At 40.3% G+C, this 12,500-nt stretch overlaps 1 protein-coding gene across 1 annotated transcript in view; it reads right to left on the bottom strand.

The window, feature by feature from the left end:
- LOC138033202 (uncharacterized) overlaps nt 1-12,500 on the bottom strand; it is a 44,197-nt gene that overhangs the window by 4,189 nt on the left and 27,508 nt on the right. The window contains exons 4-5 of the mRNA XM_068880967.1: nt 8,667-8,789; nt 772-900 (exon numbers count right to left, since the gene is read on the bottom strand). Coding sequence (XP_068737068.1) covers nt 772-900; nt 8,667-8,789 — 252 coding nt within the window. The remainder of the gene's footprint in view (nt 1-771; nt 901-8,666; nt 8,790-12,500) is intronic.

The raw sequence follows: 12,500 nt of genomic DNA on the forward strand, positions 1-12,500 counted from the left end.
AGTTTGATCTGAATATCGACGGTCATTGTCGCATCCATACACTCACTGCACGGTGATCGCCACCACCTATGACTACTTCTTAAACTCAAACGATTTATATTTCTTGAAATCCTACAAATACCTTTTTTTGGACGTTTTGTAGTCGCGTATTTTAACTCGAGTAGCGCAATCGACTGGTTTGTTTGGCCCTTGGCGATCCCAGAAGTCTTTGCAAATATAGGGGAAAAACGAAGGGGCCTGGGGACCGGCAACTCATTCATTAGTCCTCAGGACTTCAGGACTACACTAACTTCACTTATTCACTTATTAATTATGAAATACACCCGCAATATGGTGTCTAATGACATATGTTTCGGGACAACAACAACATCTACCGCCTGCAAGCAGGCAAAGGTCATTAACAAACATTTTTTGAGAACATATGAAGTTTCTTGTATTTGAATTGTCGAATAGAAAGAACTAAAAGTTGCAAAGATCATAACAGCTACTTTTTCACCTTAAGCAGTTACAAAAGAAGCTAAAAGATATACTGCATGTGGCCTGACTTCTTGTAGACTCTTGCCTCCCTTAAGCGTCCGACGACAGTTTTGGTGGTCGCCTTAAGGCAGGGTTGATTAGATATATGGGTCTTAGTGGACTGGGCGAGAGTAAGGGAAGGCAGGTGCCAAAAAAGTTATCACTCATTTGAGATAGAGTTTCGGTTCCTTAGCAGTAGGGTAGTTCTGTACTTAAAGTATAGTTAATCGTGGCAAGATTTTTCTTATCCGTTACCTCCGTCAGTAGTCATATCACAGAAAACTTTCAGATCTGTTCCATTACTGGCCGGGTCGATCCAGTAATACCCGTCCTCTTTCCAATTGGAGACATTCATATCCCGGATGTGCTTGCAAGACTTTGTTCCTGATGTTGGAGTAAAAATAGGTTGTTACTGGAGAAAAACATAAGCAGCAGCGTGCTATTGACATACTTCATGTATTTCTCTGTCTTTTCGCAGTCTGGCGTGTTTTTTAAAATGTTCATAAAAAAAAAGAAAACGAAGGAAAAGAAAAAGATTCTTTTCTTGTCAAGACGTTGTTCACTCCAAGTGTAATTATTAACTATACAGGACTTATTAGTCCTTGAGAGTCTGACTTCGATGTAAAATCAATCCAAAAATCATCGTGTACACGCTTCTCAGCAGGAGCTCGATATGAAAATGTCGAAACGGTGCATTCTCGCTACTGAAATGAATGACTGCGATGGAAATTGTTTGTCTCGGTAAGAGGAAATAACGAGATGATATTTTGCAATGGTGACTCGGGGATACTCGGAAAAAAGCTGAGTGCTCCTTTGCAGGAGACGAACTGTCCTAGTACAGTGGTAAAGCATCCGAACTAGTCATCGAAAGGTTGAGCAAATTCTTTGTTCAATTTTAATTAATTTACTTTGAGCGTTTTGGTAGGTGCACGTAATCCTTACCGGCTAGAAAAACGTAGTTTTTCCTTCCGATATGTTCAACTTGCCTTCCTAGTACTGAATGAGTTGGTTGTACCAGTTTAAAAAAAATTTCTTGCAGTATACTAATCAGTTGATTGTTAAGATTGACTAGCTTCCAAACGGCTGTGGTACGAAAACTGTTAAACAAATCAAACGAAACGTAAAAGTATTTACTCGACACTTTAAACGAAGATTAGAATAAAACGACTAATACGAAAGGAGGCAGGAAAAGGCAAAACTGAAGAATGGATAGCAATTCGGAGGTTGGATAGTTTTTCAGAGTTTATCTCTGTTGGTTGTAACTCAAAATACTAATAATGTATACTTGATAAATATTTTTTGGAACGAAGCTTTGAGTTGTGTAGCTTAAATACTTTAAGTTCCACAGCAAATAGGGGCGAGTGATTGATCAAACTACACAAAATCAACAGATCAACTGACTGCCGTAACAGAGCAATGACAGATAAGTCAATTCGAAACTTCTTCTAAACCGAAAGACACCTTGGAAGATTATTACTTAAGCCGTACAGCACCAAATATCTGCGACAGTTTTGTCTGATATTGTTTTGACACATACGGTAGGCCAGTTAACAAGACGTGATCTCTTTAATGACCATATAAAGAAACGCGTGTATCCACAATAATGCAAAAGCTATATATTGTAACATTTTCCCTTTTTTTAAGAACTGAACTAGCCTGATCAAGATGCTAACAAAACAAAAGGAAACAGGCTATAGTAAGGAACGAAAACAAAACGGAAATTTTCAACTGTCTTAATAATAAGTGACTCTGTTAACTGCTGAACACAAATCTACAGCAGTCTCAGTCCTTTTTTTTTTATAAAACTGGGAGCTAAGTAACAGTCATTAACCTAGAGGGTGGCCTTATTACCCCGGTTCGTTCTGGTACTGTTGTCTGTGCGCTGTTCCCAAGGTTTGAAGGCTGACTTTCAGTGACTTCACCTGGCTTGGAAAAGGTAGCTGGATTCTCAGCTTGCTTCAAGAAGTCTCGGTTTTTGCGAAGGATTTGGTTTTCTGAATTAGTTTTCATCATATAAGATCTGTCTGACAACTTCTCAAGACAGTAACCCATTTTTCAGGGCTGGTCTTTCTGTTGTCCTATTTCTATTTCTGGTAGGTTGGAGGAAGAGCGATCATGGTACCACTTAGCTTTTTGTTTCTTTAAATTCAGCTTTCCGTAAAATTTCCTGGAAGCTTAGGGTACAGTAAATTGGTAGCTGTGAGTAGTAGGGTTCTGGTGCTGCGAGACATCAACCTTTGAGTTGGGCTTGTTCCAAGAGACTCGGTTACTGTATTTCTTAGTCCCAATAAGGCTACCCAAGGATCTTTGTTGTCCTTGAATGCTTTCTTGATTAAGGACTTGGCGACTTTGACTACAGACTCGACTTTCCCATTTGCCTTGTGATGATGTCGGAAGGATGATACACGGAGAAATCCCCTGTCACGTTAAAATTGATGAAACTCGTGACTTGTAAATTGCAGTCCATTGTCCGTTACTAGTGTTTCCGGAATGCCATATCTGCTGAATTGTTCCTTAAAAATACAATCACATGGCTGGATTTGATGTTTTGCAACTGTTTCACTTCGATTAAACCTGAATAGAAGTCTACAAGCGCTAAGTACTCTTTGCCATAAAGTTTGAATTGGTCGGCAGGAGTGTTAAGTATTTATGAGTCAATGAGTCAATGAGTCATGAGTCAATGAATGAATGAGTCATCGAGTTAGTGCAGTTAATTAAACCATAAAATGGAAGCTAAAATTTCAGAGAGTGCTTAGGCCTAATCACTGAAACGAGGGCTTAGGCTTAATCAACAAATTATTGCTATATTGACTGTGAGTCTCATTGACTCATGACTCACGACTCATTGACTCATTTGACTCATAAAACATGCTTTCTCGGTCGGCAGTGACTCGACTCCATGGGAGGTCAGTAAGGTGATGGCGCTGCATTGGACACTTCTGATTCTTGACTTGAAGTTCATTTCAGATTGAACATTGTTTGATTTGGTCTTACAATTTAGCATTTATGCCTTGTCAGAAAACAGTGTCTCTAGCTTTACGAAGGCAAACGCCTAAATGGGTAGAATGTATTCTGGACTTCACTTGAGATCTTAGTATCTGAGGGATGACTACTCTTGAGCCTTTGAATAAAACGCTGTTGTGTACGGTAAGCCCATCACGGTAAGACCAGTCCTCTCGGAACATGACTGGGACTTGATCTTTCTGCATAGACCATCCTATCAGGATTGTCCTCCTTAAGGTTTGCAAAGTGTCATCTTGACCTGTACAACGTTGTAACTGCTCCAGTCTTTCTGGTGCCACCTCGAAGGCTTGCAATGGGTCTAGGCTCTCTACCTCCAAGGAGAATGCTTGAAATGATTAGTTTGGCCTATGAGTTTGATGCTGCGCTGCTCTAGACAAATTGTCGCTCAAGAACAACTGAGATTCAAGTTTCTAACTGACTGAAAGGTTGAATCGTCGAAGTCTGAGAAACATCCTTTGGAGACAGCAAGGAGCTGATAACAGTGACTTCTTGAACATAGATTCGTAAGGCTTGTAAACGGTTTCTACTGAAAACTTCTCTCTACTCGCCAGATATTGCAAATTGGCTGAACCTTTTGCAAGCAAAAACTATCGCCAGGCAGTCTGTCTGAGAGAGTTCTTGGCGCGAAGGATACTGGCTGTCGACCTTGAAGAAGCACGGCTCCAAGTCCTTTATCACTAGCATCCGTCTGAATGGTGACTTCTTCTATGCTGTAAAACTTAAGCATTGGAAAAGGAGCTAGAACAAGCAAGTGTTGAATTGTAGAGAAAGCTTCATCATGTTTCTTTGCCCAGGTGAACTTGGATTGGTCAGTTGTGAACTCTCTCAGTGGTGATGACATATCTAAAAGCTTGGAAAGAAATGTAGAGAGATAACTGACAAAGCCAAGAGAGGTAAGTACTTCAAATGTAGGCTTCCGCACGTTCTTGATGGCAGTGACTTTGTATGGATCTGGTTTCAGCCCATCTGTAAAAGTAACAAACCAAAAAATTTAACTTTTGCTTGCGGCTGCTGGACTCTCGACTTGTTTGGCTCGTTCCAGTAAACGGACAACATTATGATCGTGATCCAGAAGGGCTTCTTCGTCAGTTTCACCATAACGAAGGATATCATCTCTGATGACCTTTACACCTGGCAGGTCTGCAAGGCACTCTTGTAACCTGCTTTTGAACACTTCTGGGGCCAAACGTATGCCAAAGGGCATTCGTAAGCTTAGGTAACGGTATCTTCCCAAGGGTGTCCAGAAACTAGTTAACTTGCTACTCTCTTCATCGCTGCTAACTAGATAAATTCCATCCTTTGCATTAAAAGAAACAACTGAAAATTCTTAGACTAGCTGTACTGAGCTCAGGTAAAAGGTCTTCTAGTGTTAGCACTTGGAACTTGGGACTCTGAATGGCCCGGTCTACATCTTTGGAATCTAAGCATGCAAATCCGAATCTTGTGAATTTTGGCTACTATCGCGTGCACTATACTGCTAATCTATTCGATAACAGGGCTTAACGGCTTTGCTAATATTTTCTTCTTCTAATTCCATGATCTTCTTCTTTATATCCGTTTGTTGTACTGGTGTAACACTCTTGTCGACCACAATTTTTGCCTCTCCAATATGCCCTAGTCCAGGCACCGGCTGAAAACTTCAGGATATTTGCTCAAAAGTTCTTCCTTGGAGAGATAGGTTTCAAGTGGACTATAGTTCATTTGGCGAAGACTGTTAGTGGCAGAAATATTGAGTTGGATGAGTTGTAGCTTGTCGTAAGTCCCAGTTGATATCAAGGGCTTACACGTGAGTCAAATCACTTGAAACTTCAGAGTCTGCCTTTTGCCGCTGTACAGGACTAGTAGGTAAATTCACCTAGGGGTTTCAATGTTGATCCACCAAAAAATTCCAACTTAATGCTAGAGTCGTTGTAAAGTCTTCTTCAGCTGACTTGAAGAAACTGTTGTATGCAAATCACTGTCTTGCTTTGGTCTCTACCAGTGACACGGTTACCACTCGCAGGCAAATGTCATCTGAGCTGATCGAACTGCTTCACCTTCTTTGATGACGCGAAATTACCCCTTTTTGGCAGTTGCTGCAGGTTTGCTTGAACGCGAGACACTCTGTTCTCCCTACATGACGCTGTTTGCGCCCACAATATTTGCATTTTGACACGGAAGGAATTTCCGGTTTTGTATTCTGGGTCGGGCGCTTTTCCTCCATCTGTCTTCTTAGACGATTTCTATCTGTAGTTTTCTTCTCGCTAAATGTCTTATTATTTACTTACTTACTTACTTTTTTTTGTCTGCTTGTCTTCTACACCTTGAACTGCCTTCATTTGGCGGGACGCGATTTCACTCGACGTACATGTTACAGGTTGAAATTAAATTCAGGTCCATTTGAATCAAACTTGGTTAAAATAAATCAAACTAGGTGAATTTAAATCAAACTAGGTGAATTTAATTAACCTAAGTTATTTATCAACTGTTTTAAAAATTATGCAAAAGTGTACTATTGCACAATGCGTGGCCCTGTATGTTTCGTAAACTGGCTAACACAGGTTGTGTTGATTCAGAGATATTCTACAAAACATTGAGTGAAGTTAAAGCTTCCAAAAAGAGAAAAGGAAGCAGCAAAATAACCCTTTTTATTGACGACAACTTTTACAACCATGCAGTGAAGTGGTTAGTGGTAATGAAGACAGCAAAGACAGAACAAATCTGGCAAGTCAAGACGTAGCAATTATCAAAAGAAAAGGGTGGAAACTGGAGGGTAGCAAAATATTATCCACGAACGGGAAAGAAAAGGGTTAAGAAATGTGAACTACACCAAGTTCTTTGCCAAGCCCATTCGAATATTGAGCACAAAGGAAGAGACCAGATGGACAAGTATATCAAGACGCAGCAATTATCAAAAGAAATGAATGGAAACTGGAGGATGGCAAAATATTATGCAAGAACGGAAAAAAAATCTCCTCAAAAATGTCAACTACACCAAGTTATTTGCCAAGCCCATTCGAATATTGCGCACAAAGGAAAAGACAAGAAGGACAAGTATATCAAGCGAAACTACGAGTCCGTATCCCAAAAAGCAAAACAACTCTTTGTGTAAATCTACTCAATGCACGAAGAACAAAAGTCGAGTACCACCAGGCAAAACAGCCTGTGATAGCCCCTATGCAAGCAAAAGGATGCCTAACACATTCGCAAATGGACCTAATTGACCTTAGAAACTTACCATGTACATGTTCATGTCATCGCAAACACAATTGGATTCTCCACATGATTGATCATTTCATAAAATATTCATGGCTTTATCCATTGAAAAAAAAGCAAGTCGGAGATGTATTGGAATGCCTGTCTCAATACTGCTGGTAATTTGGATTCCCTCAGAAAATACACTCTGACAATGGACGAGCATTTAAGAATTCTCTGATGTCCCAATTCTGCAAGAACAATGGCACCACTCAACTTCATGGAGCTCCTAGAAAACCATCAACTCAAGGTTTGGTGGATAGTAACAATCAAACAGTGAAGCAAAACGTCAGAAATATCTTAAAAGAAAAGAAACATCGTCCAAATCATTGGTGTCAAGTACTAGGGGAAGCTTCTTAGAAAAGAACATTGTGGAACATGAAGCAACAAAACAAACTCCTTCTGAATTGGTCTTTGGCATACCACCATGGAAAGAAACAAAAAATAGCCCAGATAAGAAACATGATCAACATTCTACCATGGAAGAAGAAGAAGAAGAAGAAGAAGAAGAAGAAGAAGAAGAAGAAGAAGAAGAAGAAGAAGAAGAAGAAGAAGAAGAAGAAGAAGAAGAAGAAGAAGAAGAAGAAGAAGAAGAAGAAGAAGAAGAAGAAGAATTTTACTTGCTTAGACTCATGAACGTACGCTAACCACATCCCCTTACTTTCAGCACCGCCTTACTTACCAATATACACATACTTGCTAACAATTGATGGACTTTTTGTTGATGTTTCCTACTTTCAATTTCAACCTAGTTTAAAATTAAATTTACCTAGGTTGAAATCATTTCAACCTGAATTTCAAATTTACCTGTAACATACACATTTGTATGACTTTCCGTAGAGATTTTTTTTCCCGTTACAGAATTTTTCTCCTCGACTTGACTCTTTAAGCGGAGCACCAGCCTGGCCCTGATAAACTCGTCTGTCAGTATTTCGCACTTGCAGAACGCGGCCAAGTTTCTCAATCTTGTGACGTAACTTTGAACAGATTCTTCGCCTTGTTACACACATGAATTGAATATCTAGTTTTAATATGCTACATTTCTGCTGGGGGCTTCCAAGCATTTATCTATCTTCTTCATATTCATATATTGCTCTGAGAGGTTTAGGTTGAGTAGAATTTGTAGACATTCCTTACCCATTGCAGATCTCAAAGTCGCAAGACGGAGCGATTCTTCTCGCTTATGGAGGCCTGTTGCTATTCCGTAATCAATCCATTGGTGTTTGACGACGCGCTGGTTGCCAGCAACGTCGCCGTACTTGGCAGCGGAAAACTAGGCGAAATAACGTGCTGATGATAAAGGGGAGCAGGAGGTGGTACTGTACATGTGCTAAGTGTATATAGCGCGATAATTTGCACACTCGACTCCACAAGGGTCTTTCTGGGTTGTGTCGTCATCTTCTTACACTTTGAACACATGGACCACTTCGAAATTGCAAACAGAGGAAAGGAACAGCAATTACACCGTTTTGTATACGTGAAAAAGTTCGTATTGCTCAAAACAGACGTTTATGTTCTGACACCATGTTTTGACTCGTAGAAGGAGTCAGTTAAAATCAGGTGATCTCTTTAAAGGCCCACTTTCACCCTACAGGCATTGCGTGCCGCGGAACAATTTTCATATATGAAAATCCTGTCTAAGCTGAAATTCATCCAATCAGATCGCTACGATAAGCAATGCGAATCAAACAGTCGAAAAGCCTGTCGGCTGAAGATGGGGCTTTAGTGACTATATAAGGAAACCCATACATCAACAAGAATGCAAGAACGATGCATTGTCACCGAAATGGAATAAAGCAATGATTAAAATTTAAATAATCTAACTCGAGCACAATTCCAGTGCAGCTACTTTCTTTAATTTTTTGAAAAGAGATTAACATCCATCAGCTCACCTGAACAATTCCGTCCGTCTCCAGTATAACCTTCCTTGCAGGAGCAGTTATATGAACCCTCGGTATTGGTACACACTGCTTTAGTGCTACAGTTATGTTTTCCCGATGAACACTCGTCGACATCTAGAAAAACAATTCAGGGCCACGGTCTTAATTCTTGTTCTTGAGTGACTGCAAATGACGTTAACATTGTCGTCATCAGCGTAGCCTGAAATCATACCCTTCCTCCCTACGTTTCATCTCGGGGAAGGAGAGCATGATAAATTTTCTTGTCGGATTACATGTAAAAATGCCAAATTCTTTTTTTTTTCTCTCTCTTCTCTTATTGGTCGTAAAACAATAGAGCTCTTTGGGCCTCGCTCCGATTGGTTACAGAGTTGCAAATCATAGTTCCGGTAAAATCGCCGAATATCTGATCAAATTAGAAGGACTTGAACAGGCTATCATTTCTAAAGACTCTGTTATTCAGATACCGTTGCTTCGTCTGCAATGACTTTTTTATACTTTTTTTTTTTTTTTTAAGGAAGAGTACAGAGGATGCATCGGAAGAATGGTTTGTCTAAAAGAAGACATTTTAGTTGTACTTCGTAAGGGATTTGGCAAACGTTTTATGTATTACTAGATCGTCCCACTTCCACTGGCTCCATAACGTTTGCAGTTGTGTTAAGTCCTCTAGAATATACTCGGAAGCAACAAGTCGTAAATCCAAAGAAGCCAAATTGTGGAATTAGCGCTGCGACGATCGGGGAATAAGTTGAGCATGACAGAGAGGCAGCGAACGGCAAATTTGACATTGTTTTCAAAAGCGCTTAACAATAGTTTAGCGACACAATTCTTTACAAAATGATGGTTGAGTAGCTGCTGTAAAGCTAGACTTTTTTCAAAGTCCATTTTTCTTGGAGATATAAGCATATCCTATTGGCGTCTTAAAATCGTTGTTTGCATCTGATAACACGAATGATTCGGCTTTATCTGCGATTTTACCTTGACATTCTGCTCCTTGATGTTTAAACAATAGCGAGAGATTTTGTTTTTGGCCCCGTTTATATGGTCTCGGGTCCCCGAGATAACCCACGCCCCGAGTTACCCTGGGCGAGATATTTTTCCAGTCATTTGTTTAAAAGTTCTATCAACCGTTTACATGAGTAGGGCGAGACAACTCGGGGAGGCGAGTTGTCTCGCGTGGCCAGATAGGGTAACCCTGGTAAGCACGACAACGTTTTAACATGTAAGCATTTTGGCTCGACCACCCGAGACGTGACAGCAAAATTTTAAAGCTTAAATGCTCACGCATAAATAAAAATGAAAGAAGCAACAGTTCGGGATTGATATGTGTTGCTAGCGTTCGCTTTGCGAATGAAAAGGTATTTCCCGTCAAAATTATCACTGCAGCCAACGAAAACTCTCGTTTCAAATACAGATTTTTATTTAAATTACTTAGTTAGGATTGTAAGTCAATATGTGAAAACGCAACTATACTCTACAAAGAAAGAAGGGCAAATGATGATGCGTATTTTTTAAAGATACCTCTTACAATACATGCATAATTCATCATAATTGAGTAAAATACGATCGTCAGGGTGAGTGTAGTCCTGAAAAGGACTGTTTGAGATGACATTGACTGACGTTTCGACAACCTGAGCGGAAGTCATCTTCAGGGTCAAAGTGATTTGTGTAGCGTCAGTAGACACTGTAAAAGCTCTGGCCGTAGATGTCATTGGTCAACTTGTTGGTGATGTTATTGGTAGACTGTCAGTTGAGCCCAGATGTAATTGGCTTTGAAGAATAAACGGTGATTGGTGCGTACCAATATAGACGGATCGAAACGCACCAATCACACTGACGTTACACAAATGACTCTGACGTTACTCACAAATCACTTAGACTCTGAAGATGACTTCCGCTCAGGTTGTCGAAACCTCAGTCAATGTCATCCTAAACAATCCTTCTAAAGACTACACTCACCCTGACGATCGTATTTTACTTATATTGTGATATGCCTCCTGGATTCAAACCAGCTGATACATGAACTGCACGAGCCACGTCTAAAATTCCTATGACAACCAAGATGGCGACATTCAGTCCCGCGCGAACAAGCTCCGTTGTTTTAAAGAATTTTCTACTTCTATCCTTGGTGCTTACCATTAAAATGCACACCAGTCAATGGAAGAACCACTGTGCCTGTTCAAAGCATGCCAGAAAGAAACTTTCCATCGGCGTAGATCTAAAATATTCTCGAGAATTTAGCAATCGGAACTTGTTTGAAAAGACTTACGAGCACAAGAAGGAAAGTTCGTTGTCGTGGACATTCTTACACTATTGGCATTCTACTGACCAACGTAGCAGCTTCAATCCTTTGATGTTAAAGATATGTGGCGATGTGGAATTAAATCCTGAACCGATTAATTATCCTTGTAAAGACTGCGGCAAGAGCGTTCGGAATAATCAAAATGCAATTTTGTGTTCGGAATGTAATAATTATTACTGGTTTCACATAAAATGCCTTAAAATGTCGTCAGCAATCATAAAGTTCTATCTAAAACACCCAAGCTTCACAATTCTTGTGAATTGCCACATTTCAGCGACTTATTCGTCGCTGATGAAGAAGATCTGGTTGATTAAAAGAAAGAACTTTTGAACGAGGAAAATTATGCAAATCAATCCATGGCAGACATTGCAAACCTAGCCTGCGAGCAGGCTCACTTGTAAACGCGAGCCGGCGAAGCCGGCGAGAAGAATGGGGCGAGGATTAATTTTACGCGTTGCCATGTTACCACCAATAGCGTAGGTCCTACTCCACAATAAAAACAACACACAACCCATAATTCCTCGATTCGCTCTGACGAAGGACTAACGCTCAAAACGTCAGCCTTTAGAATCCCTGTACGGTGGTCAATTTACATTATCAACTCGGTTGACAAAACTAAATTTTTGTATACTACTTCCGCACCGACGCAGCACCACAGTTTCTATAAAAACTACCCCCTTCGTTTATTAGTTAAAAATGAAGCCTAGAGATTTCTTTAAGACCTTTCACCCATTTCTAAGTTCGAAAAGTAGAGACACAACAAACATTTCCATACGGATTAACGGAAGCATAATTAGCGACCAAAGAAATGTAGTGGAAGTATTTGGAGATTACGTCTCAGCAATGGCAAATGAAATTGGAGGCCAGCATGTCCTACAACTTGACGAAGACGACTTCAACATGCATTTCAGCGTGGACGCCATTCGTCATTCTCATCGTAGTCTTCACTTCAAATTAAACAAAATAGACTTTTGCGCAGTGGAAAACGAGTTATAGCCACGGGCTGGGACGCAATCCCCACCTTAATCCTAAACTCAACGGCCGTCAGTCTTACACCTTCGTTAACTAAACTTTTTAACACTTATATTCAAGGTGGGCAGTAGCCAAGTAGCTGGAAAAGGGGAGTCTGGACCCTAGTTTTCAAAAAGAAAGACAGGGCTGACTGTGTAAATTATAGACCTGTAACAATCCTGAACGCAGTAGCAAACGTTTTTGAATGACTACTCAGCAAACAAATCACAGAGAGACTTGATACTCATTTATATGGTAAACTGTCCGCTTACAGGAAAACTCACAGCTGCGAAACCAACCTAATCCGCGTAACGGAGGACTGGAGAAAAGCAATGGATAACCAGGAATGCATAGCGGATTTGTTAACGGACATGAGTAAAGCATTTGACTCGATGCATCGTACGCTAATGATTAAGAAACTTGAAGCCTACGGATTCTCTCACCTGTCCTTAGTCCTATTTCATCGGGCGTAAAAACTGTGTTAAAATTAACGGTGTAACAAGCAAATGGAAAGG

Source organism: Montipora capricornis, chromosome 14 (genome assembly GCF_036669925.1).
Source record: "Montipora capricornis isolate CH-2021 chromosome 14, ASM3666992v2, whole genome shotgun sequence".
Lineage (NCBI taxonomy): Eukaryota > Metazoa > Cnidaria > Anthozoa > Scleractinia > Acroporidae > Montipora > Montipora capricornis.